Below are 26,492 nucleotides of genomic sequence, written 5' to 3'. Positions count from 1 at the left end.
AGATATTTATTGTTGTAGCATTTTATTTCTCAGATCTGACTTGTCTTTTGGAAGCATTGTACTGCCTTTACTATCTCATCCTTCAGAAATTCAGCAAGATCTTATCCTTTCTAATATAACAGTAGCCACAAGTGTGATTACATGAGCCACATACTTGCCACTCATCACATAGGTATCTCAGCATACTGTTTCATAAATCACTCTTACTCACCATGAGTACAGTGTATCCTGCCTCCAGACCACTGAGCTAGTTTTGTTTGTTTTGATGTACACAGACCATAACGTATGGGAAGTTTTGTTCAGAAGGATCAAATTTAAGCTTGAAGAGACTACTGAAGCTTCACCCAAACAACACACTGAAAGAAAAATCAAAATAATTTTGCACTGCTAGTTTTAAAATTAGTTGAGACTTTGCTGTTGAATTTCAACATTTAGAATACAATCAGAAGTCATCTATAGTGATACTAGCTTTGTCTCCTTGCAACACTGTTGAAATCAGCAGGATACTCTTACAGTAAAACACTTAAAAGTCTCCACAAAATTTGTTTAAGAAATCTTAATGCATGCTGAGCAATGATACATATTCAATATCTGACAGAGAAATTTAAGTGAAACAGATGGTTTAGGTGCCTAATTCTGACCCTGGCAACTCTTCAAAGGGCATACTAGTAGTAGCAGATACCATGGACTGGAAAACCTGTTATACAGTCTGCATCGCTGCCTACATCAGCCCAAAGGACACCGACACATGGGACTTTGCCTACAGAGATGCTCAGGACCAGCCTTCTTACAGCACAGGCAGAACCCAACCATGCCACAACCACCTGTACAAGCCAAACTGGTGGCAAGGAGTTTATCTTCTAGGAGTTTATTTGTACATGGAAATTGCACCTGACAGCTCACTCTTGGTATCGGCATGGTGTTTCCCCAACTGAAATCTTGCAAATATCTGCCCAGATCCCACAGGACCGAAGGTTCACATAGTTGCAATGCTGAAGACTTTCACATCTAGAAACAAATAGTAAAATGCATCTGACCCAAATGGAATCAGAAATACCCGTGTGGAGGTGACTCATGATCTCTTCCAGTTAGAAACTCTCTCCAGTTATATTGCTGCTGCCTCAGTGATGTCCCTATATCTTTCTGTTCTCATTTGGACTGTAAGTAACAGGGATTCAGCCAGGGAACTACCTGCTAAATAGGAACCTGAGAGTTACCATCTCATCTGCTTTCTATCATGTTTTTCTTTAAAGGCATTCCTACAGATATATTCACCTTTAAGGTATATATGCCATAGGTCTCTGTGGGAGAAGTTTCACATTGATTTGGACTGCAATTGCACTGCCTTATAGGTGGCTCATTGTAACATTCAGCATCTGTTTTTATTCTGTAAAATAAATCTCCAAATGTCACGAAATTAGACCTTCAGCTGTTTTCATAAACAGAGATTGTCCAGTACTGTATGAGGACTTGGCTAACTTCTCACCTGGACAATGTGAAGTACTTTTGGGTTATTCACAACAGAAGTAATGTTGGTCTTCATAAAACCTGTTGAAAATTACTTTGAATTTCCTTCTGATGACTCTTTAGCTATTAAATACATACCAGTGCATGTTCATTAGACTACATGAATAATGTACCTTTGGCCACCATCATGTCCTCTCTCTGAAGTAGAATCCTCAATATTTCAATAGGTATATGTAATCCTGTACATACAAGCACATGTATGTATCTGTTCTCATACCTATACATGCACATGCACAGTCACACGGCAGCATGATGACTACCCTCATATTCTCCTTCCTTGAATTATTTAGGCCCAACTAAAGTAATGCAACCAAAATAACTGGCAAACCTGCAACAGCCAATCAAGCTAAATTAATAGAACTAACCATCCAAAATTAAATTAAATAATTAGCACTAAAGTAAGCAGCTAAAAGATATAACTCACTATTACACAGTAAAAGAATCATGAGTTTGAGATGGTGACACAGTATGGAACTTTATCAAAGAGGCCACTTCATGGAGTTTCTCCTTGCACAAAACAGCATCTACCTCTTGAATTTTTGAGACAGTGTGATTGATATCTTGCTGGTTTTTGTTTTGGTATTGGGTTTTTTTTTCAGATTAACAACTGTCATCACTAATGTTTCCATTTAAAATATTCTAACCTCCAGATTAAATTACCTTTCAAGTGAAATAGCAGACAGCACCCTTAGGATTTAGTTCTATGATCTTTATGAGTTCAGCATGAGGCAAAAATGTAGGCTTTTCAAAAGTGCTTTGTATAAAATGTAAAATTAACAGATTTTAATGCAAATCTTTTGCTAACCCTAAATTGTTCTGATAAAAAGTTTATCCTCCATGAATTTAGGATTCAGTTATGTTGTGCACAAAGCCAGTACAGCTACTTTTAGATCAAATGTTACACATAGTCAAGTTTTCCAAACACAAGCCCAAGCAGGTAAGGCTATCACTGTTACCTTAGGAAGTGAAAGTGTAATTGTAAAATAATAATGATCATCTTCAAACAAAGAAAAGGAAAGTCAAATCGGAAGCAGTTTAATATTCACCTTCAACAAGAGGAAGATGTTAATTTCCAGCTGTTTCTATTTTTAATTTATGATTTTTTTCCATGGTGTGTGAAAGCCAGACAATTTTCTTCAGAGAAGTTCTATTCGCTTAACTCAGTAAGAACTACATGCTTTTTATTGGTCTACTGCACCATGGGGATGGGATAAAATATGAAAGCAAGGATTTCTTTATTCTACTAGGAAAATTAACTGTTAAGCTCAGTGGGGGCAGAAACAAAGGTGGCATTTAGATATAACTAATTTAGTATCTAACCAAAGCAGAGCCCTCTTGGAGAAGAGAGAGACCAAGGGAATGCAAAATTGTACATGAATTATTTCTGAGTCAATTCTTATAAAAGCAGAAGAACTTTCTTTTATGCTCAAATGGATTACACACTTCCTTTTATAATATGCACATTGTTCACATTTTTAAAGACAATTTAATGAACAACTGCTAAGAAATAAAGAACACTCTAGTTTTTTCAATACATGAAAATGCAAGGGTCATCTGGAGATGAGGCCTGGACTGCTTTTTAAAACATAGATTGTGGGACAGATCCCCAGCTGATAAGAAATAGCTCTGTTAAGTTTATTTTTCAATTAGAATGCAATGTAACTATGATTACAGATTGCTTACATTACCATATGTTAATAAAATAGCAAACATGACTTGCAAATTTTATTCTTTGCTTTGTTTTGGCTCCTTTTAATTGCTTGGATTTTCTTTAATTATAAAGAGTGTATTTTGAGGGGATAAATTCTCATTTGTGCTGTCAGACCAGGCTAATCATTCCCTACTTAGCTACATTTCTAAAGACCTAATATTTTGCTTGAAAAGGGGCTTAGTAGCAATTGATTTGTGTTCATTAATCCATAAACATTTGATTTCAAATCAGATTGCCAGCAGACAACCTCTCTGCATTGCTACAACAGAGACTTGATTTGATTAATCAAACAGCTCTGATTCACTGGATTGTCTACAGAACAGTTGTCCCTGACAATACGATGCAAATAGCTGCTGATACAGCACTGGTATCCCAGATTTCTAAAACTGCTATGTTTTCCTCCATGAAGACATCAACACTTTATATCTAATTCAATTTTATTCTTCTATATAAGTGCTTCTGCATAGGATGTATATTGTTTTTAATCCATGTTCTACCATTTGCTTTGAAAATAAGTGTCATCTGTAAGATTTTATTTCTCTATACCTCAGTTTACCTTTTACTGAAAGTGCAACATTGATGTTTCTGTATTCTAAAACACTTGAAATTATGTATATACACTTTTATGTGTACCCCTATAAATAACTGTTTTAAACTTTATTTTTCAGGAGCTATGCAACAGTGTATCTCATGTAAGTATTTTTGCCTGTTCTGTTTGAAAGAGCTGTCATTGATACAGAATTGGTTTAGGGAACAAGAAATCTTTCTATTTTAAAATTCCAAACCCAAATATGCTAACTAGGTCTACATAGTTGATAAAACAGCACGAGCTAGTAACATGCAACAGATGCATTATTCACTTCCTTACAGATAATGCTTAGTCCAGGGGAGTATTTGTTCATTCTCCTGGGAAATAACTCAAAGGTGGAAAAAAAGTAGGGTGCCCTGACCCTGCAGTGAGGGTAAGAAAGAAGAGTAAGAATACTTTAGCTATATTTGGTTAGGTAGGAAGAAAGTAGGAAGAAAAGCAAAAGTGCCTTAATATGCAGAGAAGCTAAGCTGTAGCATCAGCAAAAAAATAAGCAGGGGGTCGCAAAACTTCAATCAATAGATTTCTAAAAAGTGACAATTCCTAAGCCCCAGAAGAAAAAAACTTCATGGAATTTGAAGTTAAGTAAGAATCATGGACAGAAGGCTTTAGGGAAAGCAATAAAAACTGTGAAGGAAGGCAATACCTACTTTTTTCTAGTGGTGCCTTAAATATTTCAGTTCCCAAGTGAGGGCTGATGCCATCAACTGGCTCACCCTGCTAGTTGACCCTGCTAGTTGACCCTGAGGAGCATTATGTAACTACTCACCAATAAAGACCCAGCTGAACCTACCAAGACTTTTGTTTTTCAGGAAAGCATATGCTTAATTGAAATGGTCAGTTCTCCAGCACTCTGACAAATAAATACATTAGCTCCGAATAAGCAAGAGACCTCAGTCATCCTATGCCAACTCTGACAAAGGGTAGATTGGTCAGATTATGTTATTTCTCATCTTCTATTTGAAACAATCTTTTTATTCTTATGATTCAGAGAACTGAAAGATGGACCTTCTGGTTTGATTTTAGTCTAAACCCACCATATTGTTTTGGTAAGCTTCTTAACAAGTACTTCTGTATATTAAACTGAGTATTGTCAGTACTCCTGTGAGACAAATTAGCTTACAAGCATTCAGTGTACATGCAACCTCCGGTCATTCAACATGTGATAAAATGATAAACTAGATCACTCATGGGGTTACTGACAATGTATTTACATTTCATAATTTATATGTACTAGAATAAAAAAATATATATTAGTGCTTGTATTAGTTACTTGTTTCCGATTTGTGCTAGATTTTTCTTGCTGAAGTTTTATGTATTTACAGCATTTTGAATCACAGTGTGTGTATTCAATGGTAATTGCTTAAAGAATTACAGAACAATTGGAGATTTCCATTCAGATTTTTTGGCAGAGGTCAAAGTCTCAGTACTAGTGGAAAAAAAAAACCAAAAAAACAAACAATTTGTTTTAGAAATAAAAAGTGCAACTCTTTTCATTATTACACTGTCAGAAATACATGCAATTTTCACAGAGATGTGAGGAAAAAAGTTTTGAGAAGGAGATTCAAGACCCTCTCCACAATTCTAGACATAGCAAGCCTCCCCACATTAGCAATCTTGATTGAAAACTGGGATGTGGTCAAAAGTGAAACTTCTTTTAGAATTTCAGCTACTCTCAACTGGACTTTTTCCCAGCATGCAGATTAGGATAATACCCTGTCTGTGTAAAAAGAAAGGTCCACAACTCCAAACAGCAGGAGTGCTGAAGTCAAAACAGTATTGCTTGACAGAACTGAATAAGGAAGTCTGAACACTGCACTTACTTATTTTTGTTTCTATTAACTTGAAAGATGTGCCCCATCATACGCTTGTGTTCATTCCAAGCATCTATCACCTGACTTTGTGTATGATGTTATATTGCTTGAAGATGACTCTCACAGCCTGAGCTTAAAATGAGAAGTTTCAACTCAATTGAAATGCAAAGACAAAATACTGCATTCCTCTCCCAGCTGAGCTTTTATTTAATGCGCCAGATTAAGAAGCCTGCTCTACTTTACTGGATCAGAGTCAACAGAGTTTGTCCAAGAAACTCAGAGATAAGGGGGAAGCAGTTCTTAATCAGGCAGAATTCTCAATAAAATGAATGGGCACTTTGCCCAAGTATGTTCTGTAGAATTTAAAATCGTTATGTTTGCCTCAGCTAAATCTGAAAAAGTGGACTGCTGCCTTTGTACCTATATTTTGGGACAGCTAACTCAATATAGAAGAGAATAAAAACAAACTTCTCCCTTTCTGGTGTCGGTTTTTATCAAGCTTTAATCAACTAGGAATCCCCTGAAGAAAATTCACACAGCAAGTTGGAACAGCATAATCTGAAGCTTCAGTGGGTTTGGATTAAGTACAAGGCATTTTACCACTGTGTTAAATTACTTAAAAATATCACAGACTCATGGACTAGAAACGTGATTATTTTTTCCCCCGTGATTAGAAAATAACATCTATTTTATAACTGTACAAGTTCCTATCAAGGGCACAGACTATTATAACAACTACACTCAGAAGTATTTAATTTCTTTAAACAGTGGATGTAGTCTGATTTGCATATTTAACTGTTTTCATCAGTATCCTCCTCAGTCTTTTTCTGTTAATTTCATGCCATCCTGCTGTTCTTAAGATGTTAAAGTATCACAGATACTAAAACCTGAAACTCAATTTACATAGCTTGGAAATTTTTTTCCAGAAATGTTTATCTTTAGACAATACTAAAAAATATTGCCTGTATGCGTAAGTAGCTCAACAGTGGGCCATGACAGACAGTGTCTATGTAGCATCAGAGATTATTTCAGCGTGCTTAAAACCACTCCCTGAACATCACCCTGCAAACAGAGAAACTCAACAACTCAGAGCTACATATTTGGTACACTGCCATAGCAGAGCTATGCTTATAAAAGCAGCAGCTTGGCAGCTCAGAGGTTAAACTGCTAATTGTGAAAAGGGATTGAGCTTCAGCTTCTGTAATTCTTGCTATTTAAAGTGAATTACTGCTTCCCGTTTAAACCCAGGAAGCTGCAAGAATAGGATGGGTGCCACAGGACAGAAAAAAGTGTTAGAGATCTTTGCACCTCCTTCAGCCTGTTTGTGGGAGGAAGAAAGAAGGATTATTGCACAAACATGAGGAGACAGATTTAACACTTGATTATAAGCAAAACCATCAGGGAAACAGTTGTGATTTCACAAATACAAAATTAATGAATATGAAATAATAATTGAGTTCAGATAGCCTTTACTTAGAGTAAGTAGAGTTACATGAAGCCCTAACCTAAAAAAAAAACCAAAAAAACAAAAAACCAAAAAAAAAAAAAAAAAACAAAAAAAAAAAAAAAAAAAAAAAACAAAAAAAAAAAAAACAAACAAACAAAAAAAAAAACAACCACCCAGAAAAAACTTGGGAGTAAATGATATTAGCATCTTTTTGGACTTTGTCCATGACTATAAAATGGCATTAATATAAATGTGACTCAGACTTGAGATCCCTGGTCACTACTGCAGCCAAGAGCCTAAGTATATGAAATCTCTCTGGCTCTGCTAAAGCACTAGTGCTAAATTCTGGGAAATGATAACACTGATTCATCTCAAAACAGTCTATATATAACAGCAAGACTAGGCACACATAAAATTATGCACTATCTTGCCCCAAGGTTAGCAACATATTCCTAGTAGAAGGAAGAATGTTATTTTCATTCCCTGCAATCATGTGATAAATAGCTGTAGGGCAGATTCAGCAAGATCTCGAAGGTTATGATTTTACAATATAATGAATGTATGTCTAGCTCTCTGCCACCTGAAAAAGCAGCAAAACAAAGCAGGACTTGTCAGTATTTTGCTTATGGCAGAAATGAGACATTGTCCAGAACCCTTTATGAGACACACTGCTACTTCTTAACTAGTTTGATTACAACATTCACTTCAATACTTCAACAGTTCAGCTTTCCAGCATATGGCATAATTGGAAGCAGCAGCCAGCAGGTATCACATGTGAATGGAAAATGTCTCACACTGAGTAACTACTGACTATATCAAATATGTGGTCTTGTAGGTAGGTTGATGGGGGAAAAAATGCTAATAAAAATATATTGAAAATGAGAAGATGGGTGGAATACCTGTGCAGTATATGAGGCAAGCAAGTTACCTAGAAAGTTCAGAAGTAGAAAATGTCAAAAAACAGTCATTGAGATTAGCTCAAAAATAAAGAGATGAGACAACACAAAGGAATGTTTTAAGAGATATAAACCCCAAACCTATGAACAGTATGGAGAAACTTTAAAAGAGGTGGAAGACATATATTGAGAAGTGTATTCTTAAGAGCAGGTAGACTCAAGCTACTGAACAAAAAAACTCCAAGAAGGCAACTGATGCCCAGGACTGCTTACCTCACTTGCAAAGGAACAGACATTTGTTCTCAGACTACTTATTTATTGCTAAGATGGAATACACCATGGATGTAATGCTTTATTCTGATTATGCTTCCTAAAAAATACTGTGTTTTTAGTAAAAATAGAATATGGGCACATCTATACCATCACCTTCACAATGTAATGGCCTGTGCTCAATTAATGTTTGATTTTGGTGATTCATATTACTCTGTCTTGAAGGGTGAGTGAGTTATAGCCATTGTATGCAGCTGCAATCATTGTCAATCGAGCACAGTTTGCAGAACAGTAACACTGACGTTGAAGATGTATGAAAATGCACTGGAATTACACCAGCTGGTGATGCAAGCCTGGCAGGAACACTTAGGGGTGCCTCTGCTAATAGCATCAGTATTATATGTGAAAGTCCAAGGACTTCAATTCAACCAGAGGACCAAGTGGTATGGTTTTGCATGACAGTAGGACAGACTCACTTGGGATCACTTGAAAAGAGTTAAAGGACCTAGAGTAAGTACACACGTAATTCATATCCTCAAAGGTACCTCGCTGCAAGACAGTGCAGCATGATTTCACACTGAAGTAGGTAAGGCAGTATAAAATTCTGCTAATGATAAGGTATTGTAAATTCACCTGTACACAGCCAGTAGAGATCAACCCCAAGTGAATTGTTCCAGGCTGACCTCGACCAGCTATGGTAAGGTACAAAATACCTTTTTCTTGTCTCCATGAGGATTTTACATTTAGGCAGATACCTCAAAACAGCAATCTTGATATAAAACACTTTTTTTTTTTTTCAGTGAATATAGAATCCTAAAAATTAGAAAAAGGCACATCATATTGTAAGAGTACTGAGTGTACAGCGCAGTCCAAATGTAAATGAGGTTAGGTCTACCTCAGTCAATTGCATTGTGCAGGAAAAGACAAAACTGAAATCTCTTCCTTTATATTTCAAAAGATTTCTAAGAGCAGCAAAATTTACAGGTGAAAATGTCAAACAAATTGGCTTCACAGATAGAAAGAGCCATGTGATTTCTTTGTGTTTACAAGATTGAATCTTCTGTTGCAAGAGTTAATGTGCTTTGTGAAAGTTACTATGGCATGGCTTATAAGCTTCAGTGAGATGTTGTGGCAGTTCAGATTTCATGACAGAATGCTAACTTATCTCTGATACTGTAAAAACTAATGAGGTGTTACATAGTTGCAGTGCAGTGTTACATGCAGAGATATGCAGCTTTTTGGGGTTTTTCATTATCTGTGTGTAACTGTATAGACATAAAAGTAATGAAAACCCAAAACAGGCAGCAAAAGCTTAAGGCTTTAAAGATGGAATAAAATTGTGCCACTGTTTTCTAGCGGAAATATGATAAATTTAAGCAATCTCAGAAAAAGCCCCTGATACTCCCACTAGCACTTTCTGCTGGGTCTAAGGTCTCATGGGTAGCGCTTAGGTGAAGATCACAATTAAGCTAACACAGGCAATTTATTCTCATGCTGGTTTTATTCAAGTCGAGGCAATGGCATAATGTTAAGCAGTCTTAAGGATTCTCTTTGTTATGCTTGTTGCCTATGGCTTTTAATTGAAGGTGCTATCACAGCATCCCTATCAGATGCCAAATGTCATGAGCAGTAGCAAACAGGAGCACACAGTGCAGAGGGCTCTCCTGACCCCCAACTATCTCTACTGAGGACAGCAGGATGTAACACTTTTCAGTAGCTAGAGGCTTACTGAAATGAATTACCACAATGCTGAATACAACTAAGGCTGGTATTCAGCACTAGGACATGAAAATGTTAAATAATACCAAGTGTGCGACAGTGAATGCAGAGTGTTTTTTAATGTGATCACCACTGATCCAAAGAATGAAAGTTCTAAAATTGGGAATTACTTCTGTGACATACTTTTGACAGATAAATATCACAGATGACAATGAGAAGTACTTTGTCTGGAGGTGATCTGCACCATCTATAAAGCTTCAGCAGGCACTGAATGAAACTGCTCTGCTGAAAAGTGCTCAGCACACTGCTTTGAAGAAGTAGACTCAAGGATCACTGACAATCTGTATATCACAGCAGCACTGCCAGTTTTCTTATTAAAGAATAAGTTTTCCTACAAGTTCAGTCACCTTTAAACCATTTTGAAATATAAAGATATATGAATGTTTTCATCTCTCCTCCCAATCTCCCTTTCAAATTGCTGAATTCAAGAAGCAGTATCCAGTTACTGAGTTGCAATCTCCACTCTTCTGCTTTATGATTTACATTTTTTGTTCTTGTTTTCAGAACCAATTTTCTGTCATAAGTCTGTGAGATAGCACACCTATTACAAATTGTGAATGCATTATGCCATATATGAGAAAAGTATGAATGATCTTATAAAAAGAAAAGAAAAAAGTGAGCAAGTAAAACATATATGAAATAATTATTTTGTCTACTTCTTTTAACTACAACACATATAGGATGTCTTCCCATATTATGCTGCTATCCAGATATGCTTCCAAATGTTTTAAATCCTTGAATCTTAAATAGCACAGTTGTGTAGACACAAGCAACGTGCAGTTATGAGTTGGGTGTACTACAACAGATTGTACATAAAATGTGCCACTTCTGCACTGTAATACTATTTATTTGAGGGGGAAACTCAGATTTCTAATATGTGCATAAATATGTTTTACAAAAATAAGTGTGCTTGGAGAATAAAAGAAGAGAATAAAAAGAGAAACATGAAAGGACAGAGACAGCGTTTCAGAAAGGAAAGAGATGCATTTAAGCATCAGCCAAATGACACTATTTTTCATATCATTTATAGTCGAAGCTTGAAGACTAAAATACTTCACAAGCCATTAGTTTCTTGGTACTCTGTGACGAATTAGAATATTTCTTAATCAACTGCTAAAGCACATAAGAGGGCCAAAGCCTAGATTCAGCAAAGCTGAGTGATACTGAAATCCAGGGATGTTCAGTGGGGATGCTATCAATAGAAACATCACAAAACCAGAGAAATGCATCAGTTTCTCAAACCTCTCAAAAAGCATGTATGCTTTTTTTCCATTTTTTTTAGTCCACAATTTGAAAAATCACATTAAGAAATAAAAGTTCTGATTTGTACTGAGGGAAGCAGATCAAAACCCCAAGAATGTTATAAGATTCAAATTACTTGCTGAAGGTTCTGCACCCCACTTTGCCCAGAGGCAATTTGAAAGCCTACACAGCCCACCCAAAAATGGTCCTGCCCTACTAGTTAAATACTTTGGGCTGTATGAAGTTTGTTGCAATGCATTAACACTACAGCAAGAATGAAGAATAAAAAAATTAAAGAACAAAAATGAATGAAGAATAAAAAAGTTAAAAATTAAATTAAAAAAATTAAATGTATTTAAGTCTTGTTCATATTTTCATCTCATTCACACAGGATGGACATTCACAAAATTCATACAGAGAGTCCCCTATATCTCCATTGTCCATCCAGATTGTACCAGTGCTCTCAACAGAATGGGCATTAGAAGCCAAGACGAACAGGACTGGAGTGACCTCCCTTTGCTATATCCATGTTTCTTGTCTGTTACCCCATTACAGAAAAATATTGCTATTTTTAAGTTTGAGGAAGAAAAGAAATGGTGTAAAATAAAAATAAAATGCCAATCACAGCAGCGGATCACCTATCTTGTCTCATTTTGTATTACTGTTGATTGACAACCTGGTGCTCTTGTAGCATACAAAGGCAAAAAATCAGGCATTCATTTCAAACTGAAATGTTTGACAGATGTAACAGTTTTCTGCAATGAAACTGATGAAATCTCAAATAGCTAAGTCCATCTTCTGTACAGTAGAGAGATTAAATTTCAACAGGCAACTGTCCTTAGCAGATGCAGAATTAATTTAGGGGGGAGGGGTGTTGTTTGATTGGTTAGTTGTTTTTGTATGGATGGGGGTTCTGTTGGTTTTGTTTGTTTCTTATTTATCTGGCACTTGTTAAAAATATGTGAGATGACTAGGGCTTTGCAAGTAGTACACAGCCTACCTCCTGCTGCTCTGGATGTTGCAGATTTCAACAGCATCCATGTTTCAGAGTACTGTTGTCACAAACTGAAGGCAATTTCAAATTCTCTTAGCAGTAACACTAGCATGTCACTGATATTTTGACCTGTATTTTTGCAATGGTGAAAGTGAAACAGTCTGACAACTGACTGAAAATTCATACTGCTATAGACACATACCTTTTGCCAGAAAGGTAAAAGAAACATTTTTACACTATAATGTGAATGGTCTGTAGTAAGGTTCACAGAACAAGCTACCAAGGAACATGCAGTGCTGTGGAAAACCAGAAATACTCAGAACAGCATTGAAATAAAATAACTGATGCTTCATTGCACCATCTTACTAAAATAGATAGCTGATGGCCAGATAACGATTTAATAAAGTCAGTAAAACTCTTTCTGCTAATTTGGAAGCCTTTGAATTTGAGTCACAATCTAAAGAAGACTTTCCCAAAGGCAACTGTGCACATACATTTTTGTGTCCACATGCACTATTCAAATAATACCTTCACTTAAAGAAATACATATCCTTCTCTTGACCTCAGTGAGAAAAATGGACTGGACAATGCTCTTCACCAGGAAAGTGAAGAATATGGATCACACCGATGTGGTGGTTGGTGGATATGGATATTCACTGCACGTGGGATGTGTCTCACCAAGCTGCATTGCTCAGCTGTGAAAACCAGCTTAAAGTACCATGTTTTCTTCAGGGTGGGGTAAATCACAAACCCATCTATGTAGATTAGATTTGTTATAGAATTAGAAGTCAGACAAGCTGAATCCCACCATAGTGTCAAGAGAAGCAAAATATACTGTGTGTGCAGGCACTACCACCTAAGTGCACTGGTGAAAACTGTACAAATGATACTTTCTGTGAACATCACTTGCAGAAATAAGGCTAGATCCACCATCGGAAGCTGGGCAACTGAAGCAATCATGATGTTCAGATTTATTCATCACATGCTCTAAGAAAAGGGATTCGAATAACAACAATATTCCCAAAACCTATCCCACTGAATGGAAAGCTACTAAAAACAGGAGTTAAATATCATTCCCTTTCAGGCTATGCATCCTGTCAACACAGGAAGGGGGGTGTTCTCTTAAAAGTCATTAGTCTGCACCATTCTCTGGAGCTCCTGGATCCCTTCCTGTAAAATCAAGCTTTCGTGAAAACTTTCTTCCAAAAAATTTTGGTAATAGAAGATAGACCTCAGTGATTAAAGCATCTGACCATGAAGTTCAGCAGAGCAGCTACATAGGTCATATGTAGAAACATATGCATCCTACAGAACCTTTACATCAGAAAGACAATTGTTTCCATAACTTTATGTGTTTTGAATGAGACAGATAATTACATCCATCAGGCTTAGCCATTTAAGAGATACTACTGCTAGCTACCAATCAACAAGGTGCGGGAAGAATAGCAAAATACCATTCATAATTGAAGCATGGTCTCCCTCTTGACTTTTTCAGTGTTTTAAGGGCTGTATGACCTTACAAGGCATAGGCTAAATTATTTCATTTGATGAAAAATATTGCACAGGGAGATATTTAATACTTTTTAATGATAAAGCAAACCAATCAGAGTTGGGGTTTTTTTTACTAGTAACACATGAAAGCCTAGGAGGTGCTAAGAACATCCTTCAGGACTACAAATGAAGCATCTGACAATTTCACTGGAAGGAATGAGGGCAAATGAACGAATTTCAGGGTAGAAAGTGTTTTATAAATCAGTATCTATAGTGATTCTCTTTCAGCTATCAGCCAGTGAGAATATCCGATTTCATTTTCTGGACTGAGAAGAGGTTGTTATTTTAAAACTCTGCCCTTCTAAAAATCTGGGAGTGGGGGGAACAAAGGATGAAAGAAAATTATGACTGCTGATCTTTCCTATTTTATCAAATTCAGCTCAAATTAAAAGGATTTTTAATTCACTTCACTCCTGATTAATTTTACATGTTTTTTAGATTTTGGAAATATTATCTCAATATAATCCTATTGTTTTTATAAAGAAGTGAACATTAGAAAGAGCTGTAGATGGAATAAACCAGCAGATTCATCCCAGCTTGGATTCAACTTCAAATGGTGAACGGTTACTGTCGAAAAAAGCTTTTTACAGTCCTCTTGTAACAGAAAGTGTACATTTTCCAGACCAACTTTCAAGTAATAGTATTAATATTTGTGCACAAAAAAGTTCAGTGTGACATTTCACAAAAAAAAAAATGGCAAAACTACAACATCAGATCATAGGAAACTACACATTCTACACACCAAAAAATCCTGACAAATGAAGAATTACAAGTTTTTCTCTCTGTGCAACAGATGATGCAGGACAATCCATGCTGAGACTTCAAAATAAATCTTCCCCCCCTCCCCCCTCACTTGCTGCAAAAGAAGAAAGAAGCAAAGAATGGGTAACTTTTGAAAATGGTACAATTTAGACACCTCAGTATGATTACAAATCAGATTTTTAACTACTTTTCTCTGCATTATCACATATAATTCACAGTATACACAAAACCATAAAATTAAATTGGGAATGGAGGCCAAATTATTCCAAGGTTTGAAAGTCCAGATACTTTTAGAAAGACCAACATGAATTTGGTACCAAAATTGTAGTTTGTGTTTTCCTGAAACCCAGTGGTCCCAGGAATAATATGCATAGGGGTTTGTATAGCTACAGAAATACTGCTGTCCCAAACAATTTAATTTTTGTTGTTTTTATAATTTCACAACCAATGAAAAAGTAGCAATATCAATTTAAAGTGTCTTCTGCCAGAAATAGCTACTTCTGCTTCAAGAGAGAGTTTATAGCTCACTAGAAAATAATCCATTACAAGAAAATTATTGCAACTCCATTAAGAGGAACTTTTTTTGTATGGTGTTTTAATTATAAGGGAACAGTTAACATGCATTTTCTGTCTAGACTAGCACTTGAAATCTCAGTTAGGTAAGATGCCTGAAGTCCCTTACGTAGCAAATGTCTTTCTGAAAGATAGAAATGAACAAAATATGTTCTCCTCCCCCACACTTCAGTAAAATATGATGGCATCCATTCATCTCTTATCTATAGTCTGGTAAATCTTTCTACTCAATGGAATGTTATCTCATGTAAACCAGAAATGAACTGATTAAGTGCCCACACCAGTGTAGGAGGATAAATCATTTTACATACATTGTGCCACAGGCTGGAAATCCAAAGAAATAAAAGAAGAAAAAAATAATACATGATTCTATGTACATTTTTTCCTTCAGTGAAGATATGGACATTTACAGAATGTATGCAACATGACTGCACTTGAATAGCAACTGAGGAAATTTATGAGTATAGATTTTAGCAGTAATACCAAAGGTTCAGGTAGCACCTGTAATTCCTGTTAGATCTTTCAGTACACTGTATGTCTGTTTTGTCAGTTAAATCCTATATGTTCAATGCAATTAAATGGTAGAGTAAGAAGATACAGCATCTCCTGAACTAAATGAAACTTGAATCCAGCTATTCTTGAACAGAAATTGCCTAGATGAGGACCTATCCATAGGCATTACATATCTGGCCCTTGGACAGTATCTATTAAGATAAACGATATTGCAAAAGTAGGAATCCTAGAATTGATGGAACAAAATTACTCAGGACTTGAAACCTGCACTTCAGACAGGTGGACAGTTCCCGTAAAGAGTTGCTGAATGTAAATGGGTCACAGTTTTCATATCTTTAACATCTGTTGTTTATACCCAAGAAAGCACATCAGGGGCAAGAAAATTAATTCCCCAATTGCTGTCAACTGCGTTAGAGAACAGCAATAAACAGCTTACTGTAAGCCTCTAGCTACAATAAAATTGCTGTCAATAAAGTGTGGCTGATATGGTTTTGCTGTGCTAGGAAAAGAGATTCTTTGGAAGTGAAAATCTGAAATGGAAACTAAAAAGATCCTCCCTTGTTCCTATATACAAAAGAACATTATCACAGAATTGCAATAGCATAAAACTCTCAAGATCCAGTTCTCGCTCACGTGTGTGGCACAAATTTCTTAACATATGTGAAACTTTGGCTTTGGATATTCGGGACAGATGAGACTCCAGTGATTCTGATAAAAATCTTTTGCACAGGAAACATTTAAAGAGAAATTAAGATTACTAAGCTTTTACTGTTTGACCTGTATACACAACATGTTCCCTACTCTAGTTTAGCATGTCTACCATCACTATTAAAAATGGTATTATAGCTTAGGGTTATGTTCAGATATCCATTATAACTCCCAGTTTTCACATGCCCTTAACTTTCTGAAAAATTCTTCTTTTCAGCTGAAATTTTCCATGCTTGGTCGCAGCTCAAAGATGAATTTCTTTAGACAGTTCAGTGAAATCTGTTAACCTATTTTTCAGTTATACAACAATAGAAAAAATACACTGCACATTATCACCATTTCTAATATTTTAGTATAGATATACAAATATACAGAACTAGAAAGCAATTGAATTTTACATGCAGACACTTTTCCAGATGACTAGTCCTCACCCAAGACTAATATCCATGCTAACACATAAACCAAACTAAGCATACAAAAGAATGTATATATTTTTTATTTATACTAAGTGATGAAACAAGGCCACTAAAAATAATGCTGCACGCAGAATTGTGGAATGCTATGGTTACAGAATTTTAATATTTGCAGGTGACGTAAGCTCTGCACTGCTGTTCCAATGCAGATTTCCATCAACTTATGCACCTTGAAATTGCCACTCTCAGCGTATCAAATTAAGAGTCATTAATGTTTTCAGCTTTTCTTTTCTCTTACATAAACTCCAAACTTACAAATTTAAACACTCCAGAATAAGATAACATCAATTAGATTTGCCACATAAAGCTTAAGTGATGTGCATTGATCAGCAGGAGCCCGGCCACTTGTTCCTTGATCAGGCAAGAAGTCCCTTGGCTGAAAAAGGAATAAAGCAATCTTCACAGAGCTTATGTCATTGAGCATAAGATTAAAAATACACTTTAGGTTGGAATGCAGTTAATGTGTCATTCAAGCCCCAAATCCTTAATTTCTGCCACTAGAGCACAGAAATACAAGGATAGTGTTAACATATATTCAACTTTCCTGAATCTTCTAACACTGTGCACGTTTCCAAAATTTCCAAATTTTCATCTTGATCCAGAAAAGTGCTTATAGTGTGCTTAAGACTTTTTCTTGAAGACAACATCTTAAGTCACTTGGACTTCAAGGATCTGCATCAGTTTTACCACTTCAATGAAAGTTAAGCACATGCCTAAATGTATTTTGATTAGGAAGGAAGACTGAAGGTTTTGTCCATAACCTATACTGACACATATTTTGAAACCTGTGTTATTTGTCACTGCTGTGCTTTAAATCTGATTAAATGAAGTTGTTATAATTTAAAATTGGGATAACCACAGTAAAATTGCCTTAATTTCTTTTATTATTTAATCTATTGTTAATCTAATGACATTGAGTAGGAGTTTTTGTCTGTTTATTTGCTTTTCAAAAGAGGTCTTTCACACAGAAGAATACAACATGTCGTCTTCTGGTGTATTTCTATGTAGCTATTTGGTGTAATGACTTACTAATTTGAAGCACATTTTAAAGTTCAATCAAATACTGAAAAGAACACTGATTGAGAAGCCTGCATAGATTTCAGTATTCTTTATGAGTCATAACACTGATTTTGGAAGCTTAGCTATATAAGCTGGTGGTGTGCAACATCCTTTCTATACTCCTAATTATGAGAATTACCATTTAGAACAATCCCAAGTTCAAGTATTCAAAAATGCTCTTTTCAGAGCATCCACCAGGTTTACTGCAAGATAGGCACTTGAAGGAAGCTTTGGTTTTCATACTGGGTACTTGTGAAACATCAGTCTGTACAATTCAAAGTCACATGTAAAAACCACAGAATTTCCACTAAATTTATTGATGATTGCACAGAAATTTCCCACCAAAATAAAATCAAAAAAAACCCCACAAATCTCCCCAAAAGCTTAAGATTTTTTTTATTGAACAATATATTTTAAATTCTAAAAGCTTTTTGATTTAAGACCCAGTTCTAACAGATTTCTAGGGCCACGTGCCCATCAGAAGTATTGGGATTTTGCTTGAATGAAGTCCAAGTGCTGACTTAGGCCTCAGCTCTTTGCTAATATTAATGTATCTGCAAGACCCCTGTGTGTGTGTTTACCTTGAACTAAAAGAAACTGTAAGTAAAAGCAGAAGATGCTAGTATTTCTTAGACATATATTTATCCTATATTTCATTTTTCCCTCTCTGAACATCATCCACAACAATTCCCACGTTCTTTATAAAACACACCAAGCTACTGAATAGATATATATGAAACCTAGCTCAACATTAGATGCAGAGAAATTAGTTATGTTAAACCTGAAGAAAACAATATAGTGGCACAGAACTAAGTCTCTTCCTAAAGGAATTTGTAAAACATTTTTTCAGATGCTGTGGCATTAGCACACACTACTGTTCAGTAAGATCTTTAAATACGAATACTTTGCTTATAGGCCACACTCTATCAATTTTTTTTTTTTAAAAAAGACCTATGATGGTGTATTTCACTCCTGTGCCAATGAATATTAGCTAAGATGTATCTTAATTTTAGGAATTACAGACAGAAGAATGGGAAGATTGTTGATGATTACTACCGTTGATGGTTATACTACTCCACCCATAATTGATAAAGAAGCATAAAAAGATTTTGTCCTGTAACAGTCAGCATTGGGAGAAAAAAACTAAAAAGACAGTATATTGTTCCCCACAGAATAAAAAGATACAAACTCAGATTAGGTAGCTGTCTACCTAAGAAAGACCTGTATTTTCATTTACATATAATAATACAGCTTTTTCAGGGAGCAATCCAAATCATGAGTATCTCCTGACTTCTAAAAGGATACACTAAGAGCTCAGTGAAATTTGAATCAAGTCCATATATAGTTATAATTACAGATATTATTAAATGGATACCAGCTTATTTAATGTAATGAGCACAGGTAACTCTGGAGATACTGCCAGTTGGTTTTGTATGGGTGTGAGGGTTTTTTCCCCCTCATGTTCAATTTCAACATGCAGAGCCCACACATTCTGTCAGGTAAAAAATTCTGGTGTCCCAGCTGCCTCTAGATACTACGGGGAGTTAAGTCTGAGTTTTCTGACAGAGTTTGGAAACCTAATTAATGCCTAAATTAAAATAATCTCAGAAACAGAAAAGGAATGTGTGGTTTGGGGGGGATTACATTTTGCAATGAAAACTGAGGAGAAAACTTTAGACAAGTAGGCACAAGCTATGCAGAACTCTTCTATAAATTTGGGCAGGGGGAGGGAGTTAAAATCTTTTTTTATTATTATTTTTTTTCTTTTTTTTTTTAACTTACACTGACAGTGTGTGTATGGTGCTGTGAGATGGTTTGGGGAGTAGACCCTTCTTTAAAGTCCCTTAGAGAGATTAGGGGTGTGTGATATTCTCCTGTGGTGTTTTCAGTGTCTTGTAAGAAGGAGTTGTGTCAGAGGAGTTACTTTAGCACTGCCTCCAAAACGCTCGTTTTATTCTCAGCATCTTGTCAGTGTGACACCTTACAGACACGCAAAGTCAGGACACACACTTCTGGGAGCGGCACATTCATCTCAGACAAGGCTCAGACAACAGCACAAGGGGATGACTTTGTCCCAAACTTGGCTACCGTCAAAACCGTTTTGCAAAGACAAGCCTAAATGCGTCTCACTTGGTTCCCTAGGATCCATATCCCTCACAAATTCAGACAATCCACCACCACCACTTGGAGGGTGCTGCGCCCGCAAGGAACACGGATGCGACTGGGAACACCTCCCGAGCCCGTGGGGCGGCGGAGCGGCCACTACGGCGGGCCGGGGGCCGGTCACTGCCCCGGTCCCTGCGGTCACTGCGGCGGGGCAGTCACTACCCCGGGCCGGTCACTGCGGCGGGCCGGTCACTCCCGCGGGCCGGTCACTGCCGCGGGCCGGTCACTGCCCCGGGCCGGTCACTGCCGCGGGCCGGTCACTATCCCGGTCACTGCCGCGGCCCGTCCCCCCCGCGGCCCCTCAGAGTCCGCAGCGCTGGCGCGTGTCCAGCGCGCGCCTTGCGGTGCCTTGGCGCCACCTACGGGCCGCGCGCGCGCGCTCCCGCGGCGCCGGCAGAGGAGCGCCCGGAAAATAAATTAAGACAGCACCGCATTTAAATCTTTATTAGCAAGGAATTATTAGACCTAAGGAAAAAAAAAATAAAAATCCTAATGCTGGATTTGGTTGAAATATGAGTCTCTCAGCCTCCTAATCCCTCTTCATATGGCGTGTTTCACAGTTTAAAATGAGATATGTCAGATCGCTTATGCATTACCGAGATGAAAAAATATTTACAATGGACTGACTTTTTTTTTCTTTTTCCTGCATAATTCATATGTGTTCAGAGAACGCATTCCTTTCAAAAGTACGCTTTGGCCATTTTTTTAAGTATGCAGCAAACTGTCTATGCGATACCGACCTTCATCTATTACAACAAAATCATGTTGAACTCAAACAAGAGGAAGACTTAGGTATGGCTTAGTTACATCCTACCAATAAACCACGTGCTTCACTGATGAAGTAGCTTGAAAATTTGGCTCTCTTTGTTAGGGAAAAAAAATTAACCCTTTTAGTAACACTAACTTAGCAAGATTCCAAATCAGCTTGAACTGGAAAAGAAATTCAAGCCAACTCACTTTGAAATTTGAAACAATGTACATATCCCTTCAACCTTGAAACAGTCAAATTTCTGACTGAAATTTAGCACATATGGAAACAGCTCTTCAGTAAGTTTTACAATTGGACAGTTAAATACTGGGGAGAAAAAAAAAAAGTCTTTTTTTTCCAGTTTTGTTTATGCATATGTATGTGCACATGCATGGAGGCGTAACAGTCCTCTAACAATCAAAATTCTTCAAAACCCAAAGTATCAGAGGCATTTTGCAAACACATGGTTAAGCCCCTGCTAAACGATAAAGAGGTCAAGGTTTTAGTTTGTTCTTGTTTTTGGTGTTTGGTTTGGGTTTTTTTTTGTTCCCCCCACAAAGTTAACTAAATTAAATTAGAATGAAACAAACAACAACAAAAAACCAACCCACAACACAGTGGCACTTTCAATACTGGTTGATCGGGCACTTGTATGCAGTACTTATAGACCAGTAAAAGTGCTCGTTTACCTGTCTGGTGTGTAAGGGGCCCTTTGTCTTGAAGCCTCCTTGGGAACTGCACTCTGAGGCACTGAAGTGATCTGAACTAGTGGAAGAGCGTTTGGAAAGGGTGTCACAACCACCAACAAAGGTGTTGTCCAACGGGAGTTCCTGAATCACATGGTGCTTTTTCACTGAAACTGGAGTGTCAGGTTTGAGATGAAAAGCAGACTGAGGAGAGGCAGATTTGTAATGCTTGGCAAGATCAGGACTGTTAGGCTTAAAGGTTGATGGTGGTGCTGTGCCCCAATCAAATCTTCCTATACTTTGCTCCTCCAGCTCTGCTGGAAGGCTTATTGTCCCGTTGATAGGTTCATGAACTGCATCATCAGGTTTGGACTCCTCAATAGTCACAAAGTTCAAAAGGGAGCTCTTTGGAGATTTCCTTTTCTTCCTTTTCTTTTTCTTGTTTTGCTTGTTTTCCTGATTGGGAGACATCCACTCAGCACCTTGCTTGCTCCTCTGGGCAGCTTTGAATCTGGATGCATGTCGACAGCGAACAAGAACGGTGACAAATATCACCACTATGACAACCATGGCACCCGCCACAATAGCGATCATGATTGTGAGATAGTCCTCGTTTTGGTAGGGTTGGCTACTGTCCCCTATGTTCCGATCCAAAGGTGTTTCCATAGTCCTGCGTATCAAGTCATAAATATAAGAAGCATTTCCAGCAGTATCATTAACGTATAAAAATACAAGCACAAGAGTATGCAGGGATTTGGGATAACCCAAATCACTTATGTTGACAACTAAGCGATGCAGCCCCACGTCGTTAAGAGTTGGTTTTTCTTCCAGAGTGATATTACCTGTCACCGGATCAATCCGAAACAAACCCTTGTTATTGCCACTTACAATTGTGTACTTCAGCTCAGCGTTCATGCCAGTGTCTATATCCACAGCAAAGACTTCGGCCACCACCGATCCTGGAATTGCTGAGAGTGGCACTAGCTTAAAAGAAGTATTAGAAGGTGGGTAGATGACAACAGGACTGTTATCATTAACATCCATCACGTTTATTGTTACTTTCGCTGTAGAAGAGCGAGGAGGTTGCCCTCCATCCACCGCCTTGACATCAAAGGTGTAAGAGCTCTGCTGTTCTCGATCAAAAGAAACATTGGACTTTATAACTCCAGAGTATGGATCCAGCACAAAGTTTTCATTGTCATTCAGGATGGAGAGGGTCACTGCTTTATTTTCCCCGGCGTCCGCATCAGTCACTGTGATCACCCCCACCGTGCTATACTTTGGTAAGTTCTCTGATACGAAAAACTGGAAATGATTATGAGTAAATTTGGGACTGTTGTCATTTTCGTCCAACACAGTAACAATTACAGCCGCTTGACTCTGCAAAGGAGGGGTGCCGTTGTCTCGGGCTGTAACAGTGAAAATGAAACGTTCCTGCTCTTCTCTGTCAAAAACTCTGGAGGCTGTCAAAACTCCTGTCTTTCGATCCAGATCGAAAAAGGAGGCATTAGGACCAAGCTGATAAACAATGTCTGCATTTTTCCCACTGTCTTCATCTGTGGCACTAATAGTTGTTAAGTATAGACCACGCCGGTTGTTTTCAGAAACTGACAGCTCAATTACAGGCTGGCTGAAAATCGGAGGGTTGTCATTCTCATCCTCCAGCTTAACTCTTACCAGGGCAGTCTGGTTCAAACTGGGCTTGCCAGAATCAGAAGCCACAATTTTAAAGCTGAATTCTTTGGTGCCCTCATAGTCCAACAAGGAAGAGGTCTCTAACAAATACTGGTTGTCATATACTGCTTTCAAGTGGAAGGGGACCTCTCTCTCAATGAAACAGATCACTTTGCCATTCACATCAGTGTCCTTATCTGAAACTGTAATTAGGGCAATCTTTGTATTGATGGGATCTTTCTCAGATAAGTACACTGTGCCATTGATGGGACTTATTATGTACCTGAGGTCTATGTTAGGAGGGTTATCGTTTACATCAGTGACATTGATGGTGACAGTTGCCCGGGCTGGTGTAGAGCTACCATCGCTAGCCAGCACTGTCACTTTGTGAATAGCAGTCTCTTCTCGATCTAAGGACCTCTGAACTGTAATCAGCCCTGTGGTGTTGTTTAAAGCAAAAAATCTTTTGGTTGCAGGGGCGACTTGGGCACCAAAAACGTATCTGATTTCTGCATTGCTTCCTATATCAGCATCTGTAGCATGAAGCTGAATTACAGAGGTGCCTACAGGGGCATTCTCTGGTATATGGACCTCTACTTGACTCTCTTTAAAGACTGGCCTGTTATCATTGACATCACTTACTGTGACTTGCAGGATAGCTGTGCTGGATTTCTGGGGGGTACCTCCATCCTCCACTTTGATTTTCATCACGTAGGTATCCTTTTGCTCTCTGTCCAAGTTCTGCTGCACAATCAGCTGAGGCCATTTCTCCCCTTCTGGAGTTTCTACAATATCCAGTCCAAAGACACTCTGCCCGTTTAACAACTCATAGTGCTGCACACCATTGAAACCTGTGTCAGGATCTGTTGCTGATGGGATTGGAAAGCGACTGTTGATCAGAGTGTTTTCTGGTATGGAGATATTGATGACAGGGGATGGAAACATAGGTGCATTGTCATTAGTATCCTTTACAATGATTTTTATTTTGATCAGCCTAAAAAAGTCATTGGGGAGAATCACCACTTCAAGTTCAAAGAAACACTCATTTTCTTCTGCATAGGAAGCTCCAGCACAGAGTTTTTCTCTGTCTATTCTGTTAGATGTTGTAAAGATTTCCCCCGTGTTACTGGACACTTTGACCAGAGGCGCATCCCCTGCTTTAGACACCAGTCTGTAGACAAGGCTGGCACTGGTCCCTGTGGCAGCATTGATATGAGAAATGTTCAGGTCCTTTGGTATGTTCCCTATGGGCACGTTTTCAGGCAGCTCCTCTCTAATAGTGTAAATAAGTTCTTGAGCTATAGCAGAATCCAGCCTTAAACAGGCAATCAAAGCGGCCAACAGGTAAAAATCCCTCAGGTCCATGATAATGTTTTTATTCTCTTTTCACGGATTTTAAGACTTAAAGGTTTCCAGGGAGGAATGATGCGCGATTTGCAAGAGGAGGCATGCATGGACTGCAGGATGCATTACATCTCATTTCTTATTTGGAGACATCACTGTCAACACAACCACACAGAACAGCATTATTGTTTTTTTAGGCATGATAAATCCACAGTCTCCAACTACTACTTGTTTTTGCAATGCACGCTTCCAGCAGTACATTTTCCTACTGCTCCCTTTTACAAGCAAGCCCTCCGGACAAATGCACCAATATCCCATCGGCTGCATTTGCTCAAAGCACGAATGAAAATAACTACTTGCAGGATTAAGGGTAGCTACTGTTTCGACACGTACTTTCTGAATAATTTCTTGGTACACCGTGTAATCCGTAACGTGCATTCCCCCTCTACCCTCCTCCACCCAATCATTTGGTGCAAGTAAAAAGCCTTCCCGGACCACTTCTGGATTCTAACTGCTATGTCAGCTGCCAAATGTAATTTGCTGTTTGTTTCCATACGTATTTTTTAGCTCTTGCTAACCAGATTTTTCTCTGCTCGTTGTGCCTTGCATGCCCCTCTCTAGCTATCGTACTGGGAAATAACCACCCGGACATGCTGCTGCTGCAGCAGTCGTCACTGGCTACTTCACATCCCTGTTAACTGATGAGACAATAACAGGACTTACAGTTTCTTACACTCTCAGCTCAATGTTTCTTCTCCAGATGTTGGATACTTCTCCTTCTGTTTAATAACCTAAAACTTTATTTGTTTTTAAACACAGTCTAAATCAGGAGGCTGGAAATTCCAAATGTAACTTAGAAGCAGGAAGCATGTTTACAGATGGGGGGGGAAATATACATTTTCTGATGGCATGAGGAGGAAAAAAGGTGCAGCCTTTCCCCATTGACACTGATCTCCCTTCAGGATGATATTAGCAGCTGCCACATATAAATACTGCAGACTAATAATGCAGTTGGAAGAAAAAAAAAAAAAAAAAAAAAAAAAAAAAAAAAAAAAAAAAGGAAAGCAATTGACAGACTTCTGTTTGCATGCACTGCTAACCGCGTATTATCGGGGTGCAAGGCTGCCAGCACCTACAGTTTGACGGAACTAGGCAGCCCCAAGCACTAATCTTATCTGCATTAAGCTGCACAGTAACTGATGCCTGTGATTACTTCCAGCAGAGTAATGCAGGTAGGGATGCAGAGACAGCGAGTAGGTGAGCCTTTCCCACCAACATCAACTGCATCCCAAACATTGATTCTTTCCCTAGATAAATATACTGCGTGTTGGCTTTTTTTTTTTTTCTCCTTTTTTTTTTTCTTTAAAGGAAATGCATCCCAGTGTAAGGGTAACTTTGCACTTACGTTAGTTGTCTACCTTTGACGATCTGCTGCAGCTAAGCAATGATCTGTTCCAGCAGATACAGCACAATGCATCTGGTAAACCACCAGTTTTGGAGAAATCAGCAGCAGCCAAACGTTTCCTCCTCGAGATATGTGTTGCTTCGGGGTGGCAAATTAGCAACTCCAGGGAACAAATTCACAGTTCTGTCGTTAGTCATCCTTTCCACGTTTCATTCCTATGAAGCGGCGATCCTTTGGGTGCCTAACGTGCACGCAACAACCCAAACAAACAGCGAGAGAAAATCCGGTGCACTTCTTGGAGCGGGGTATTTTCCACCCTGCACTGCACACCATCCCCGTCCCTCTCTCGGCAGAGCACAGGCAGCTACATCAAGTCTGCAACTTCTGACTGGAAATGGCAAGAGTTGCTCTGGCGGTGCTTCTCCCTCTTTAGCTCTGGGGTGACAGTTGCCCAAAAAAAAAAAAAAAAAATTAAAAAATAATAATAATAATAAAAAAATCCTAATAGGTTATTGCTTTAGTGACGGGAGGAAGCGGCGGCGCTTTCCCTCCTCCCTCCCT

General features: G+C 38.1%; 1 protein-coding gene across 2 annotated transcripts in view; it reads right to left on the bottom strand.

Annotated features, from left to right (window-relative positions):
- PCDH9 (protocadherin 9) overlaps nucleotides 1-24,606 on the bottom strand; it is a 669,308-nt gene extending 644,702 nt beyond the window's left edge. For both annotated transcript variants that reach the window (XM_083855291.1, XM_083855292.1), the window contains exon 1: nucleotides 21,512-24,606. In XM_083855291.1, the coding sequence (XP_083711417.1) occupies nucleotides 21,512-24,547 (3,036 nt within the window). In that variant the 5' untranslated portion in view covers nucleotides 24,548-24,606. The remainder of the gene's footprint in view (nucleotides 1-21,511) is intronic.
- Between the last annotated feature and the right edge of the window lie 1,886 nt (nucleotides 24,607-26,492).

Source organism: Zosterops lateralis (genome assembly GCF_965231275.1).
Source record: "Zosterops lateralis genome assembly, chromosome: 2".
Classification (NCBI taxonomy): Eukaryota; Metazoa; Chordata; class Aves; order Passeriformes; family Zosteropidae; genus Zosterops; species Zosterops lateralis.
This window is presented reverse-complemented; position numbering and strand designations above follow the sequence as displayed.